General features: G+C 52.0%; 1 protein-coding gene across 2 annotated transcripts; it reads left to right on the top strand.

The window, feature by feature from the left end:
- Positions 1-365: 365 nt before the first annotated feature.
- Positions 366-15,646, top strand: PGPEP1 (pyroglutamyl-peptidase I). Of its 2 annotated transcripts, XM_072977859.2 has the most exons (5): positions 366-525; positions 4,228-4,280; positions 13,832-13,948; positions 14,483-14,715; positions 15,306-15,646. In XM_072977859.2, exons 1-5 carry the CDS (start codon positions 492-494, stop codon positions 15,496-15,498), a joined length of 630 nt encoding a protein of 209 aa, XP_072833960.1. In that variant the 5' UTR covers positions 366-491; the 3' UTR covers positions 15,499-15,646. The 2 variants fall into 2 exon arrangements, with proteins under 2 accessions (XP_072833960.1, XP_072833961.1); XM_072977860.2 differs by lacking the exon at positions 366-525 and having other exon boundaries at positions 9,187-13,952.
- Positions 15,647-15,673: the final 27 nt, after the last annotated feature.

Raw genomic sequence — 15,673 nt, 5'->3', positions numbered from 1 at the left:
GATCAGGAATTCATTGCTTGTAACGAGTTACTGTGGGAGTTTTTGCAACCACGCCGATTGCAGATAATAAAAATTGCAGATGATAGTGAACTCTATGCATAGCATCATCTTTGGTTCGCTCTAATGGTCAGTTCTGGTAATTATATCGTGAATATGTGTACATTATTTGGGGTATTTTCACTTCATGCTCGCTTTCCTCCTTTTCTTCCTCCCGACGGTGGGCGGGGCCTGGCTTAAGAACACTCAGGCGGGAGGTGGTGGACGCTCTAGGCCTCTATTGCTTTCCTTTCGTTCTCCTCCGGCCCAGGATGGGCGGGGCTTAGACCTCGCCGCCACGCCCCTCCCCTCAGTGGGAGGGGTTGCGGGCGCTCCGCGGGTCGGAGCGCCACCCGCTCAGTCAGTCGCCTCCAGCGGCCCGGGCAGGAGGTGGCGGCGGCGGCGGCGGCGGCCGGGGAGGAGGAGGAGGAGGAGGAAGAAGAGGGAGCCGAGCCATGGAGAAGCCCCGGCGGCCCGTGGTGGTCACGGGTAAGGCCATGCGTGGCGGGCGGGCGGAACGATGCCCGAGGGGGGGAACGCATTGAAGGGAGGGACTCCGTCCCCCCCGCAAAAGCCTCCCCCCGCGCGCCCCTCCCTGGGTTCCCCCTTGCTTTTTGTCCCCCCCCCCCGGAAAGAGAAAGCCCTTTGATGCCGCTTTCTTTTGCAGAATCCTTTATCCCGTTTGCCTCCTGTTGACTCTGATTCCAAAACTCCGCCCCCCCTTAAAAAAAAACTTTTTAGGTCCACTTTTTCCGTGTGTGAATGGTTGCTGTTACCTTCACTTCCTCCCTCCCTTTTCAGGAATAAATAACTACCCCGTTAAATGAATTAATAGAGGAGGGGAAGTGTTAATTAGCCCTGTCTAATTCTCCTCCTAAAACTCTTCCTTTGAAAACAAAACGTTTAGGTGCACTTTTTCCCCAGGGGTTGAAATGTGTGCTGAACTCCCTTCTCCCCAACTTTTCAGGAACATACCGCATAGAGCTGCCTCGTTACATTAATTAATAGTGGGGTGTACTGTTAATCAGCCTGTCTCATAATTCTCCTGGGCTTGCTCCAGCTCCTGACTCAACACACCTAACCCCCCCCCCCTTTTTTTGCTGGCTCCACTTCCATTTCTCACCTTTAAATCGGATTCTTTTCTTTTCTCATCCGTGTTCCTTTCCCTGACTTGCTCTTTGCTCCTGGTAGGAGTGCCTTAAACCACTCGACCCAATGAATAAGCAGCACCTCCCCTCCACGTATCCCTAAACCCCTGATTCTCTTTCTTCGCTTTTCCAAGCCCTTGACATGTTTTGTCATCAAATGTACAGCAAAGACTTGAAGGAAGCGGAGTGTGTACTTTCAGAGGGGTGGCGGTGGGGGACAGCCAGAAATCCTCCTTGGATGTTGTGGGAGTTAATCTTGCCACTTTGAAAAGGGACTTTATTTTGGGACTGCTGCAGCACTGAATCCCCAGTCGCCCTTAGGATGGTGGCTGCTGCTGCTGGAGGCCATGCCGGCAGCTGGATCTACAAGTTGCTGTTAGAAAAATGAACTTTTCAGCGCTAGGCTTTAAAGCGCTGTCTACGAAGTGCAATCTCTAGAACTCTGTGGTGACGTGTACAATTTAAGGGAAGTGGTATTCATTAAACGGGGTGGATGGCAGTTTTTTTTTTTGTCTCCAGGTGTTGTTCTTTCCACCATTTTTAACTTCATAAGCTTTAATTGTGGTTGTTAAAAGTCAGAATTGAGCTTGGTTTGGCTGCTTTATATGAAAGGGAGGTTGACTTACCGGTCCCCCTCCAAAAAGCTCCCTGGAGTCTGATGCCGTTGTACCTGAGAAGTGGGTCTCCACAGAGATGTGGCGGCAGCAGTGGGGAACGGATTTGTCCTTCTGCTAAACCCACACACACGTGTGAGAACATTATGTGTTCCCTGCAGAAACTGAGACTGCTGAGCTTGAAAGTCTAAAGCCAGAGGAACACTCCTTGCATTTCCTTAAATTGTATGTATAGACTGATACAGCGAGAGGATGCCCGGAATATAGACAGTTCTTCTGATGTCCGAGTTAAGCAAAATCCTGCAATCCCTTCCTGGGAACTCTTGACGCTTGTTTCCAAAATGAAACAAACATACAAGAAAAAAAAAAAACAAGACCTGTGCTGCCGGCTGTCTGAAGTTTTTTTTTCAGCCGCTGGTGGGGATCTGAAGCAGTCAGCTGTGCCCGAGAGAGGAGGGGCGGCGGGTGACGTGCGCTCGCAGAAACGAGAGGCCCCATCTTGAAAAGGCTTGTTGAGACACAAAAGGGGTAGAAGTGTTGTGTATGGGAGGTGGTGGGGGAAGAGACCGTGGGGGAGCGCGCTCTGGACTGCGGGAGGGAGGGCGCTGGGGAGTGACACCCATGCCACCTGCCTTGACCCATCAGCGGCAGGAGAGGAGGTGCCCTCTCTCAACTAGCTGTCGTGGCCTTAATTGGAGCTGGTGGAGCCGTTGGGTCTCTTGGCAGAGTAAGGGATGCCAGGCATGGTGCCCCATTGTGGAGGCAAAATGAGCCTTCAAGGCAAGCGGCCGGGTGTTCTCTCGGTAGCGCTCGGTGCTTGCACACCTGTGGAGTGGGCTCCTTTAAGCGCATCCCGGACGCCTTTGTGTGTTCCTTAAAATGTTCTTTCTAAGGGCGAGGGTGTCCTTTCGGTGCCCACACCATTGGCACGAGCCCCTGCCAGAGAGCGTAAGACGGGGCTCCTTCGTGACTTGGCTTTCAGTCTTGAGATAACCCCGTAGAAAATCTGGCAGCTGGGAGCAGCTGGTTTCCTGCTAATTACCCTTGGAGGCCTTTCTGGCGACCCCAGGAGACTCCGAAAAAGGCTCCACTGGATTCTTATCTGGCGGCCACAGCCTCGATGGTGGGAGAAAGCAGAGAGCACAAAAGAGCCCTCCGGATGGGGGGCTGGCCGTGGGGGACGGCGGCTGCTTTCTCTCAGGCGGCACAGCTATGCCGCAGATACCTGTTGGACTCCTGGAAAAGGAGTGCCCTTAGGTTTGTTGTGAAACGGTGTACCCTATGTGTGTTGTTTATTTCCTTGAACTTGTGGTGGTGGGGAAACTACACGGAGTGTTCTTTGGCTCAGATTAAAATCTTGTGAGTTTTGAAACAAGCTTTGGAGGTCGCTGGTTCCTTCCAGGGAGAAATGATGGCCTTTGGGCTTAGCAAGCTGACTTTTCCCCAATTTGACCACGGGAAAGACATCTGGGCTAGCAGGCCAGCAAATGTTTTGTCACTTTGCGGGTGTCTTTTTCAGTTTGCTTATTGTGGACTTCTTTGCAAGCCTGACCTTACCTGTCGGCTAATTCTGTTGGTTTCACAGGTTCTGTTTCTCTCTGTCTCCGGGTGTTTCCTTTCCCAGTGTGACAATCTTTCCCAGCGAGAACTGTTCCTCTTTCAACTAGCCCTTGCCCTGTAGATCAGCGCCTTCTACAAATATGCAAAATTTGGCCTTCCAGTTTAGTAAGATGCGGGTGTTAGAGGAAGAAACTCAGTGTGTTTGCTAAGGTGGATGAGACCAGGTACCCAGGTGAACAGCTCCCAAACTTTATTATTATTATTATTATTGGTGGGATGGGAGCTAAATCAGAGGGATGCTGTATTCCCCACCCCCGCTTCCTGCTTTCACTTTCAGGCTTTCTTTCTTTTTTCACATCTGAGCATTGCACAATTTTTGCTGGCGTGAGTGAGAGCCAGCTCTGTGGTCGCGATTTCTTGCCGAACTGGTGAAGTCTTCCTTGCTTCTCCGCCTCTTCTGGGGCCAATAAGGAAACCGTTTTGTCGTGTTAATGAAAAATCTGGGATCTCGTGTCCCTTGAGCGGACTGACCTTTACTCGAGGTCCAAAAGAAGAAGAAGAAAAAAAAGGCTGAAGCGTTCTTGGTGGGTGGAAGCAATTATGGTTTTCCTGGTTAACGAAGTTAGTCATTAGGCAGCCAGAGCTCAAGGTGTGAGTTGTCCTGGGCTGGACTTCGTGAGCAACCTTTGGGTCCCCGTTATAATTCTTTTGTAATCTGCTTGCGGTCAGGAACGTGCTGACTCAGGCGAAAGCTGGGATGAGGGAAGGATGTCAGGACAGGGTTGGGGAGGGAGGGAGGGAGGGAGGGAGAAGCTGGCCTGCCATACCTTGTGGCGCCACCCTGTGAAAGTCTTCTTCTGTCATTCCAGGGTTTGGTCCGTTCGGGGAGCACTCCGTGAACGCCAGCTGGATTGCGGTTCAGGTAAAAGACGTTCCCTTTTCAGCCCTTTTCCCAAAATCTCTTAGTTTAAAAAAAAACAAAACAGTTTTTGTTTGCCCAACTAAACCCCACCAAACTTTAAAGAGCCCACATCTGGATCAGCCTCTTACCAATCACTGCTTGGCTTTAGTCGGCCGTGGTGAATAATTCTCAGCTGTGGGCAACCAGGGCAAAAAAAAAAAAAGGGATGTTTTTTGTTGGAGGGGAAATCATTTTGGGCCACAAATGTGGACACATCTCTTTGCGAGCATGGAGATCGTAGCCAGGAGAGAGCCCTTCAGACGGGCTTTTGCCATCGGGTCAAGAAATCTCCATAGGATTGGTGTAGGGGGAGCACGCCTCTGTGATAAAAGATGCCCCTTATGAAGGTAAAGGGGAAATCCTCCCCCTTAATAGGGTGCTTCCCTTCTGTTGCTTATCCTGACAAAAGTATCATCATCATCATCTTGGAACAGCCGAGCTGGAAGGGGTCCCCGAGATCATCCAGTCCAGCTCCTCACGAGGGGGCCCAGTCGGGAATCAAACTCCCAGCCACTGGCTCCACAGCCAGAGACCTAAACCGTTGAGCGATTGTGTATCTGTCTGGTGGATGAATTGGTGCCACCGGTTTAATTGTAGGAGGCGACCTGTTCCCTCTCTGCTTGGGGAGATGGTGGGGAAATCCGTCTGCCTTGAGATGCTAAAACCCGCCAAGGCCAGCAGAAATCCGCGGTCGTGGATTTGTTGACAGGCTAGCCTCCTCAGCTAATGGCTGGTTTGGGTGGCTCCTGAGCCTTCTTGCCCAGAAGCCACCCTGCTGCCTTTCCATCCTACAAAGCCAGTGGGCTCTCCTGAACCACGGTTAGGCCGGCTGACCGAGCTTGTGGAACTTCCTGCCACAAGGAACGATGGTTCCCCACCTTGGGTGAAGCAGTTGATGTTTTGCATCCTCTTTGACGCGCTGGTTTGTGAGGAGCTGCTCGCCTGGCAGCTGAATGGAACCTCCATGGACAGGAAAATCTATCTTGGATTCCTCGGGGCTCCGGGTGAGCGTTCCTCTTTGCCAGGCGGGAAATAGGCTAGAATCTCCCCGTATTTAATGGTGGAGGGTGATGCTGTCCCATTTCTTAGCCAGAAGTGGCTTAAGGCAAGACGTCCCGTCTGAAGCCCAAATTCAATCTCAGAGATGTCTCGGCACTTTCTCTCCATCGAGGATCGGGCCCACAATGATGGGGATGTTTCATTTCCATGCCAGAGGCATTTTGACCTTCCAGAACAGGAAGAACATTGTCCCAAAGTTGGGGAATCACAGAATCCTCTGAAGAGAGAGAGTTTCTCTTTGGAGAGGAAGTTCGGAGGTCTGGGTTCAGCCCCAAAGCCTCAGGTTCCCGACCCATGGCTTAGCTTGAGAGGAAACTAGGGCTGGGGCCGTGGGGTTTTACCCAAGGAATCCCCAAACTGGGCCACTGGTGGCAACCATCAGGCTGCGTGATGTGTGATCGAGTGTGTAGAAGGTGCTCCTTTTCATTTCCATTAAATTCCAAGGAAAACCAACACGGATGTACAAAACACGAGTAACCTGCCAACTTAAAAGAGTAAATGAAAAGTAAACAGCACCACAATGATCAGGCTGGGGTCGGCGATGCTCCTTATGTCCCCATCAGCAGAGGGGCTCCCCCTCCCGGGTGTTTCCTGATCGTCTAGGGTTGTGGGGGGGGGGTCGCCAGGTGTTCTTGGATGACAACTTCCAGAAATCCTGGCCAGCTCAGCTCAGGGAGAAGGCTTCTGGGAGCCGTAGTCCGGGTTGGAAAGGGCGAGTTCGCGGCAGGCTCTACACGCAGGAGGCATTGCTGGGACTCAAACTCCCGACCGCTGGCTCTGCCGCCGGAGACCTAACCAGAGAGCTAGCCAACAAAATGGCAAAGGTGCAGGCTTAAGGGCCTGATTTGCCTGCCTCTGCTTCTGGGCCCCATGCAGCTAACTTGCATTCATGAGGGCTAGAGACTTGAGCACTTTCTCTTTCCTTTTATCCCAAAAGGAAGCGGAGATCCCAAGGAACTGCAGTGTAAATGTCACCAGGAGGATAGCAAGAGCATTGCCTCCTCTCCCCCCCCCTCCCCACCGCTTGGCAGCCTAACCTCTCCTCCTAAGTCAGGGGCTCTGGGAATACTTTCCCCAAATGCTTTCCAATTAAACCTCCAGCCGTAATCAATTGCAGCTAGCTAATGGACAGGCCGACGGCTGTCTGGTGTGTAGCTTTGGGCCTCACACACAAACACACACACGCTCTGTCTCTCCTGTCTTTTGAAAGCCAACCAGTTTGTTGAGCCAGGCTCACGGAGCCTGGAGGAGAAGCGAGATTTCACTAGGAAAATCCTAGCTATAATGCGTGTGTGTGTGGGGGGGGAGTTTCTGCACAAAACAGGTGTCTTTTCGCATTGAGAGGCAAAGCAGACCTCCATAGCCAGCAGAGAAGGGGCAGGGTTGAGGGTTTGAAAGATAGGAACAACCCATTCTGTGCTTGGGCTTCTGAAGCATTCATCAAAGTAGTAGCCATTCTGCTGCATGGTTTTTCAGAAATAAATAAACTCAGCCAATGCCAGAACCCTTGTTCAGCATCTCTGAAGTTTAATTGGGTAGGTGTGTTCGTGGGGCGTGAGCCGTTGCTTTAGATGTAAGCTGCAGCCTTAGGTCAATTGACTGGACAGTTGTGCGTCTGCGTGTTTAAAAATAAAATGAATTAAAATCTTCCCACATTGACTCGGGAGGTACCTTGATAAGCAAACTTCCTTTTTAAGGCAAAGCTGGGCAAAGTTGGTGCCGGACTTCAGCTCTCTCAACATTCAGCTGCTCTTGGATTACAACCCCCATCATCCTTCAGCAGGGGTGTTTCCGGCTAAGGTGGATGGGGCATGCAGTCCAGCAGCAGGTTTTAAGGCGACGTGGGCCCATTTCCCAGCTGACACCGTGTGGGGAGAAGGGTGTGACTTTGGCCCGCCCAGTGGGTAATGCAGGAAAGAAGTCTGTGACTTGGCTGTTTCTAAATCTCAATGTTTTGTTCCATATGTGATTTAAATCGTGTGTCGCTTTGGGCTTTTTTTCTTGGACTGGGCGTCCCTGTCGGGGTGCTGGACCCGATGATCCCTAGCGTACCCTCCAAGAGGATCATGATGATTAAAGGCATCAACTCAGTGACCGAAAAAGGGCCCATTTTTATGCGGAATAAACACCATACCCCAAAAAACAAGAGAAACACAGTGCACTAAAAGCTTAATATAATATAAACAAAACCCATGTTTTGTTACTAAACACAGGCTCCCACTAACAATTCGCTTATGCGCGTTTATACATTCATGTTATAAAATACCAGTCATCTGTGCAAAATATATATTTATGATACCCAAACCACCTTAGTTGAAATCTAGACCACATTAATTCAAATATATATATAGCCACAGGGATGCTTACAAGGTCATCTCAAAGCTATTCTCTCTCTCTAGTAATAAACAAAACACGTAACCATCCGCTGGGATGCCTGGGAAATCCTTCATACAAAGTGCTAAATTCTGGCAAAGGAAGCTACGAGAAGGCCTCCAGCAGGGCTGTTTAATGAGAGGGCCTTTTGGAAGGTGTTAATTCATAAGGTCTCCGTACCTCAGATGAGAGTAGCCCCAGCAAGCAAACTGAGGAAGGGCTTGAGGTGACCCTTTTCAACTCCCCAAAGGTCCTTGGGTCGCCAGGGGTGGGGATGGAACCCTGATGTAGAATCAGAGTTTGGACACGTTACTTTTTGGGCTCCATGCTGGCTGGAAACGTTAGTCGAAGCAGTTATGGTCTGCTTCTCCACTCTGGTTTCAGATGTCGTTATGTGCCTTCAAGTTGCCTCCCGAGGGAGCAGTCTCCCGAATGTCCCTAGCTTTTGACTGCCCTGGGAGTCTCCTCTTCCAGCACTATCTTTTGTATCGTTTTTCACTTTCCCCTGCCATCTAGTCGCCTCCGACTCTTGGCAGCCCGGTGAATGAGCTACCTCTGAAAGAGCTGGTCTTCCGCAGCCCTGCTCAGCTCCTGCAAACTCAAAAGCCTTGAAGGAGTCAATCCATCTTGTCTTTTGGTCTTCCTCTTTTCCTGCTGGCTTCCACCTTGCCCAGCAGAATGGTTTCTCCCCCCCACCAGGGGATCCGGTCTTCTCGTGAGGTGCCAAAAAGAGGACAGCTTCCAAGTTTGGTTTGATTTTGCAAAGGGGCCTACCTAAAAATACTGAATTATTCTTTTCAAAATGTCTGGTGGACTCAGGAGATGCCTTTCTAGCCTTCCTCCATGTTAGAAAAGGCACACTCAAGTTCACTCAACATTACAATAATAATAACACACTAATAATAATTCACTATATCCTGCACTCGCTTAATGCTTTCCCGAGAGTAAAACCTCCACCCCATGCAGCACATGCTCGGCCTAAGTTTTTTCTCTCTTCTTTCTGCACATGTAAAAGTTGGGGGTGGAAAAGAGATTTGGGGCTGGCTCTCCTCTCTGCCCCACGGTGGAGAGCCCCAGACACACAAAAAAGGACTTGGCCTGCCTTCAAACATCATGTGCCAGGGGGAGCCCTGTGCCCCCCACCCATCCCCGGTCTCAGACAGGACTCCATAGAACTGGAAGGGACACAAAGCCCGGTGTCTGAGTTCCCAAGTCCCAGACGGGTGTGATCTGCATTTTAATAGAAGAAAAATCAATTAAACAATCTTGGTAAATCCTGCCTGGCTTGAGAGGAGGCCGAGCAGGGCTCATGGTTTATTACATCCCCGGCATTATCCGACTTCCTAAAGCTTTAAAGGGAGCCGAGGAGGAGGAGGGGGCAGGCAGGATGGCGCTGGGGAGACCCTCGGCCCCATTCCTCTTTCTGTTGTTTAAGGATTTCTTCTCGTCTGGCTCCTCGGTTGAATGCAGACACCCCCGAACTCAACTTTCGTGGGGCACGGTGGAGGGGGTGAGTGGGGGAGAAGAAACCCCACGACTTAATCCTGACGCGGTTGCAGAATGATCGGAAAGCTCCGTGGCGTTTTCGGGGACAGCACCTCCTTCGAAATAGGTGGCTTTTTCAGTAGTGTGTCGTGAGCCGCCATGCAGCTGCATGTGAATGCTTTGCAGAAGTGCGCGCTCTGAAGTTCTTCTTTCTTGATTATTAGGGTTTTTTGGAGTTGGAGGGGGGGAGGAAAGGAGCCACCTCCCAACCCTTTCCACGGGGCTGTATTTTCCTGCCTCAGGTGTGCCTTCTGGACTGTGACGTTAATTCTGGCTGCGGGGGCCCATTTATCCGGTCACCCCCTTTTTTCTCCCACCCACCCACCCTGGGCGGGTGAGGAGTGAGGTCAGAGCCCCCTCCCGACATCCTCTGGTGGAACAATTGCTGTCAGGGCGTCTAGACAGACCAGATAAGGTTATTAGAAAATCACAAAGCCGGCCATTGTGAAGGGGGCCAGGGAATCGGTCACACACATGCACACACACAGACACACACATACATGTACGTTTCGGGTGTGTGTATGTTTCCCACTGCTGTATTTGACCGGTACACAAGGCAGCAGATAACAAGTTTGTCTGCCCCCCCCCCAAAAAAAAAACTTTTGTATTTCCACCACCTTAAATAACAGAATTCATCTTTCAGGGAAAAAAAAAACACAAAATCTCTATATGTTTATAAAACTATGTTTTTTTTGTTTTCTTTTCCAGTTTTAAAAGTATGTTTCCTTTTGCCCTGGTCTATTTGCATTTTAAAGTGTCATTTCTTGATTTTTGTTGTTGTTGTTTTCTTAAATTAAAAAAAAGAAGAATATGAGGGTGTGAAAAATAATACTGAGTTTTCGAGACAGATAACTCAACCGGGCTTAGTGCATCCATGTTTAAAACATGGGCTTCACCTTGTGAGAGTCCGGATTCATTTCCAAGATGGCACCACACTCTTGTTTGTACAGTTTATCATCATCATCTTAGAACGGCAGAGCTGGAAGGGGATCCTGGAGGTCATCCAGTTCAGCCCCTTCTGAAGGAAGCCTCATGGGGGATTCAGACTTCTCACTTCTGGCTCCACAGAGCCTCAACCCCTGAGCTGTCCAGCCAGGTAAAAAGCCCAGGATCTAAATTCCTCCATGATAAAGGTTTTGTTTTTATCATTCCTCTCCCCCTCCCGCCAACTTTACAATCGTTCATTTCTCAGCTTCTTAACCATTTAGAGAATTTAATTTTTATTGGAATATTTTGGGGGGATGATCTTAAAAAAATTAAATCAAGTTGATTTTTTTTTTTTTTTGTAAAAATCGATCATTATCCAACCTGTCCACTGGTGGAAGGAGAGAGAAAAAGAAGGAAGCCTTTCCGGGTTTCTCTTGGCAGGGAGTTCCACAGGTTCCAGCATGCCACAAAAGCAGGTTTCGCTTACTTGCCCCATCTCCTTTCCTTTCTCTTCCGTGGAACCCCCCCCCCGAGCAGTTTCTCTGTCTGATCTCCCATGACTGTTCCCCTCATCTCCTTGCCTGAGGTCACCCGGATAATTTGAACCCATCCCTCGAGGCCCAGCCTTTGCTAATGAACCCAAGCATTCCAGACGTGGATCAATATGGGTGTGTTTTTTTGCTCACCAGAGGATCAGCCAAACCCTGTGGTTTATCCCTGTTTGTTTTTCCTGGGTGTCTCTCCTCGCCCTGCGCCGGCTGGGGAAGGGGGGTGCAGCCGACCCTGCTGGACTTCCAAACAAATTCCTTTCAAGATCTGTTTTTTTTGGGGGGGGGGGGGAGAGAACCGTAATATATTTATCAAGTACTGTACGCAATTTAAAAACTGCTTTGCATCAATCTCTCAAACTTCCCACAGCGGTTGTGAGTAGGGTTGCGTGGAAGATAACAAGCCGTGAAGGGTCTCCTGGTCTGGCCGCCTCTCCTCCTGTATCTAAGCCCTGTCTCCATCGATCAGCTCCTAGGGAGTGAGGGGTACAAACGGCTGCTGTGGTGGTGGGCTTCTGTTTTCGATTGACCCCGGTGGGAGGCTGAACACCAGACGAGAGAGGCCCCTCTGGAGCCGTCCAGCTTCCCTCCCCGTCTCCGTCCGTCTGGAACTGCTTTCTCTATACTCTGGAGCTGCAATGAGTGTCATTCCCTCCAGCTAAGCGGGGCTTGCACAGCAAGGAACAGTGTTGCCTGGAGAGATCTGTAGCCTAGGGTCTCAGGCCTAGCGGGTGAATGGGATGTTTAGGCAGATAGGAGGGTGTGGGGGGGGGAGGGAGGGAGAGGAAATCCAGGCATTTCAGCAGACGACAAGCTGAGCATGAGCCAACGGTCCGATGCAGCAGCAAAAAGGACAGATGTAATACTCGGCTGCATCCAACACAGGAACCCATTCCATGGGAAGTGAGTGGACTTTTCTTTGCCGGAGGTTTTCCAGCAGGCCCCGCCTGGCGACGATGCTGAAGTGAGGATTTCCTGCTTATGTAGGGGTTGGACTGGATGACCCAGGCTTACGGGAACCCTCCCGGCTCCGCTTCCCGATGGGAACCCCTTTGCACTGCGGAGTAATTTAAAAGGCAGCCAAAGAAGGAGAAGAAAAAGCATTGGAATGGATTTGATTACAGACTTTTCCCTGGAAACTCCTTGGGCATCTTTAACCTTGGGGGGGGGGGAAGCCTCTTGGAACGGAAAGCAAACGGACAGCCTTGGGATCGGGACCCCTTCTTTCAAACTCAGGGCTTCCTTCCCTGCCGTGAGTCCCAACCGTGGATCGATCACTTTGTCCGAGAACAACCCGGGAAAGTGCTCCAACTGTGTGCGCGGGTCCTCCCCCGCCATGTTGCATTTGTGGGTTCCCCCCCCCTTTGGGTGTAATTGTTTCAACTCGATACCTTCGTTTTTTGGTGTTTGTGTGTGTGGTTTTTTAAATCCTCCTGCACAGACATATGCTGGATGTTTTCCCTTGGTTCCCAGGTGAATTCTGATCTGGGGTGGGGGTGGGGGGGTGGAGAGAAGAGGTGGGGTCTGCATCTGCCGCCAGCAAGAGAGTGTAAAAGCAGCTGCTTTGGGGGGGGGGAGGAGGAATTGGAATTTCCCTCCGTTTGCAACCGCCTTTTTCGACTTTTAAGCCTTATGTATTCAAAATCCTCTTGGATTGCCCAAAGTTCAAGAAGATTCCAACTTCTGGAAAGACCCAGGAGGTTTTTGCGTGTCTCTTGAAGTTAAGCTGCCAGGGTGGCTTTTCTGAAAACAGAATCAGGAGTGGTTCTGTTTACTTGGGATGCAAGACCCCCACCAGCTGGGGGCGAAGGAGGGGAAAACTTAGTGGTCCCTGAGGGCTCGGCCATCTGCTGAGAGCCGCACACACGCCGAGAGAGAGAGAGAGAGAGAGAGAGAGGCACACTCAGTCCAATGCACTCTTATCTGGAAAAGTGTGGCTAATATAAGAGGCTCTCGACCAACCAGAACAGGTGTTGAGCAGGCAAAGTTTCCAGTGAAGGAATGAAGGCAGCAGGAAAAGAGGAAGACCTCCATGTGAGATGGATGGACTCCATAAAGGAAGCCATGCCGTTTCAGTTTGCAAATGCTGAGCAGGGCTGCTGAGCGCAGGACGCATTGCAGAGCGCTCACGGGGAGGGTCACCACGAGTGGGAGGCGACTCGCTGGCTGAGGAAATCCCCCACTTGCAAAATGAGAAGGTGCCAAAACCGTGGTGGTGGTGGTGGTGGTGGGGTTGCTGGCTTGTTTTTGGCTGGGGAGGATCCGTGCTTTTTGCGACGGATTTTCATGGAATGGCCCAGAACGGTAAAGGAGATTTTGGGCCAACCGCCTGCCTTGCGCTCTGTGGTGCATGATGCGTGCGTGCACGCTTTTGTACTCGCTGTGTGTCGGGTGTGCCCAGAGAGGGACACCCGACAGGGGGGTTTTGCACCCGATCCATGAACCGGGGGGGGGGGGTAGCAGGTTTGCTTTAAGCCTCCTAACGCTGGAAAGGAGAGCGCTCAACGGTTGGCGAGGTGGACAATCCTCAGCCGTCCCTCCGGCGGCATGGAGGAGGCCACAGGCCGGATAATGGGTCAGGACAGCCACAGAGGAGTCCAGAACAGCTGGTGAGCTCCAGTGTTTAAGGCCTCTGGCTGGGGAGCCAGAGGTTGTGAGTTCGAATCCCGCATGGGAGCCCCATGGACTCAATGATTTATTATAGGGTCCCTTCTAGCTCTGCAGCTCTAAGGTGATGAGGATGATGACGGTCTACAGGAGCCTGTCAGATGGTAAAGGATAAGATCACAAGGGGGTGCCGCTACCTGGAGATTCTCGGGTGGGGGGGGAGAGTATTTGTTCCCAGAACGGGTCTGACGTCTGAACACCAAGGCATTGTGATTTAGCTGATGTCCTTAATGCTCTTTCCAAATTTGAGGATATCGGAGCTAAACATCCTCCAGATCAAAATATCCCTTTCTTGGTGTGTGGATGTTGACTGTGCTGCTTCCCACTCTTTGGGCGGAGGGGGCGCAGTTCTCTCTTTTTCTTCCCCCCCCCCACCCGCTTTCTCTTTTTTAGGAACTGGAAAAACTCGGCCTCGGCAAAGATGTGGATCTCCACGTCTACGAGATTCCTGTAGAGTACCAGGCGGTGCAGCGGCTGATTCCTGCCTTGTGGAAGAAGCACAGCCCCCAAGTGAGTGAGTAAGGAGCGAGGGGAGCCAGCGCTGGACGCGGAGCGCCGCACGGGGTTTGGTAGCCCAGGACGTGTGTGTTCTCTCCCCCCCCCCCGATAGCCCTGCGTGACTGCCCACGTGTCCTTGTCGTGCATGAGCCACGTACAGGTTGGTCATGTCAACAGGGAGAAGATGGTTTCCCTTCTCTGGCTGATTCTCATCCATCATATCAACATTAAAAAGGCCGGGAAAAGCTCCTGATTGGGGCCTTGGCTCTGTTGTGGAAGGGGGAAGGCTGAAAGGGGTGGGGAGAGAAAGGATTTCGGGAGGTGCAATGTGGAGAAAGACGAGCTGGCTGTGAGCTGCCTCAGGTTTTCCGGATTTAGCCAGGATTTGAATCCAGTGCAAGTGGAAATGAAGGGGTTATTGTTTTTCCCCCCTACGATGGTCACCTTGCCACCCGGATTAACCCGCCCTCATCTCAGGCCCTCGGCCTTTTCCAACGTGGAAGGCCGGCCGCCCCTTTCTGAGCCTTTCTGGGTTTTCTCTTCTAGCTCGTGGTTCACGTGGGCCTCTCCGGCATGGCCACCACGGTGACGCTGGAAAAATGCGGCCACAACGCGGGCTACCGGGGCCTGGACAATTGCCGCTTCTGCCCGGGCTCCCACTGCTGCGTTGAAGGAGGCCCCGAGTGCATTGATTCGGTCATCGACATGGACGCCGTGCATAAGAGGGTCTCCGCCCTCGGGCTGGACGTCACCATCACGGTCTCAAAGGACGCTGGCCGGTACGGGGCTTGGGCGAGAGGGCGGGGAGAAGCGTGGCGGGGGGACAGAAGCAAGCCGCCCTGGCACCACAGGCTGGTTTTCACCCTGGAAGTTAAGGGGAGAAACAGAGTAGTTGGGTGTGTGTGTTGGTGCTGGTTTTACTCCTGGGGTGCCATATTTTGGTGTTGCTGCTGTTGTGGTTGGCTGCTTCGGCTCTGTTCTTGTTCAGTGCTAACCGGGGTTGGGCAGCCGTGACTAGGGGGGCAAGAATAGTGGGTCTGAAACAGAAAAGGCCAGCGAGCAAGGTTAGCTATCACCCAGTGAGAAAGTTCTTTGAGATGTCTTGAAAATCTCCAGAAAAAGAGGGGCCAGGTGGACCTTGGAGGGGGCATTCCTTCCCAATGAGAGGAGCGCCAGCCAAGAGGGCCCGATCCTTTAAGACACCCACCCGCCCCACATCGGAAGGGATCTTAAGGTGGAGGGATCTATCGCTGGCTCCTGCCGGCGCTGGGATCTTCAGCACCACCTTCCTGGTGTGTCTCCCCCCCCCCCATTCTCTCTCCACCCACCCCGTGGCTGAGTTGCTCCCCTGCCTTCTCTTCGTCTGCAGCTACCTCTGTGACTTCACATACTACATGTCCCTCTACCAGAGCCGCGGCCGCTCGGCCTTCGTCCACGTGCCTCCTCTGGGGAAGCCCTACAGCGCCCAGCAGCTGGGGCGGGCCCTGCAGGCCATCATCGAGGAGATGCTCGTCGTGTTGGAAAGCACCGAGAACAACATCAGCTGCCACCACCAGCACTGAGCCCGGGGCGGAGGGCTGGCCGGTGCCCCCCCTCCTCCATGGCACTTGCCCCAGGAACGCTCTGGACGTCTCCTCGGACTCTTCCTGGGGTGGGGGTGCGTGGAAAGCAGCGGGTTTGGGGAGCCGCTGAGAACAGAACTGACACCCTCTGGCGCTGCTCCGAGGATCGGCCCCT

This window comes from Pogona vitticeps, chromosome 7, assembly GCF_051106095.1.
Source record: "Pogona vitticeps strain Pit_001003342236 chromosome 7, PviZW2.1, whole genome shotgun sequence".
NCBI lineage: Eukaryota > Metazoa > Chordata > Lepidosauria > Squamata > Agamidae > Pogona > Pogona vitticeps.
Note: the sequence above shows the minus strand (reverse complement) of the source record. Positions and strands in the feature narration are given on the sequence as shown.

Excerpts from the sequence above, each read along its gene's own strand:
- PGPEP1 (XM_072977859.2), top strand. The coding sequence starts at position 492 with ATGGAGAAGCCCCGGCGGCCCGTGGTGGTCACGG. Across the intron at positions 526-4,227 it reads GCGGCCCGTGGTGGTCACGG|GGTTTGGTCCGTTCGGGGAG; the intron begins GTAAGGCCATGC and ends CTGTCATTCCAG. Across the intron at positions 4,281-13,831 it reads CCAGCTGGATTGCGGTTCAG|GAACTGGAAAAACTCGGCCT; the intron begins GTAAAAGACGTT and ends TCTCTTTTTTAG.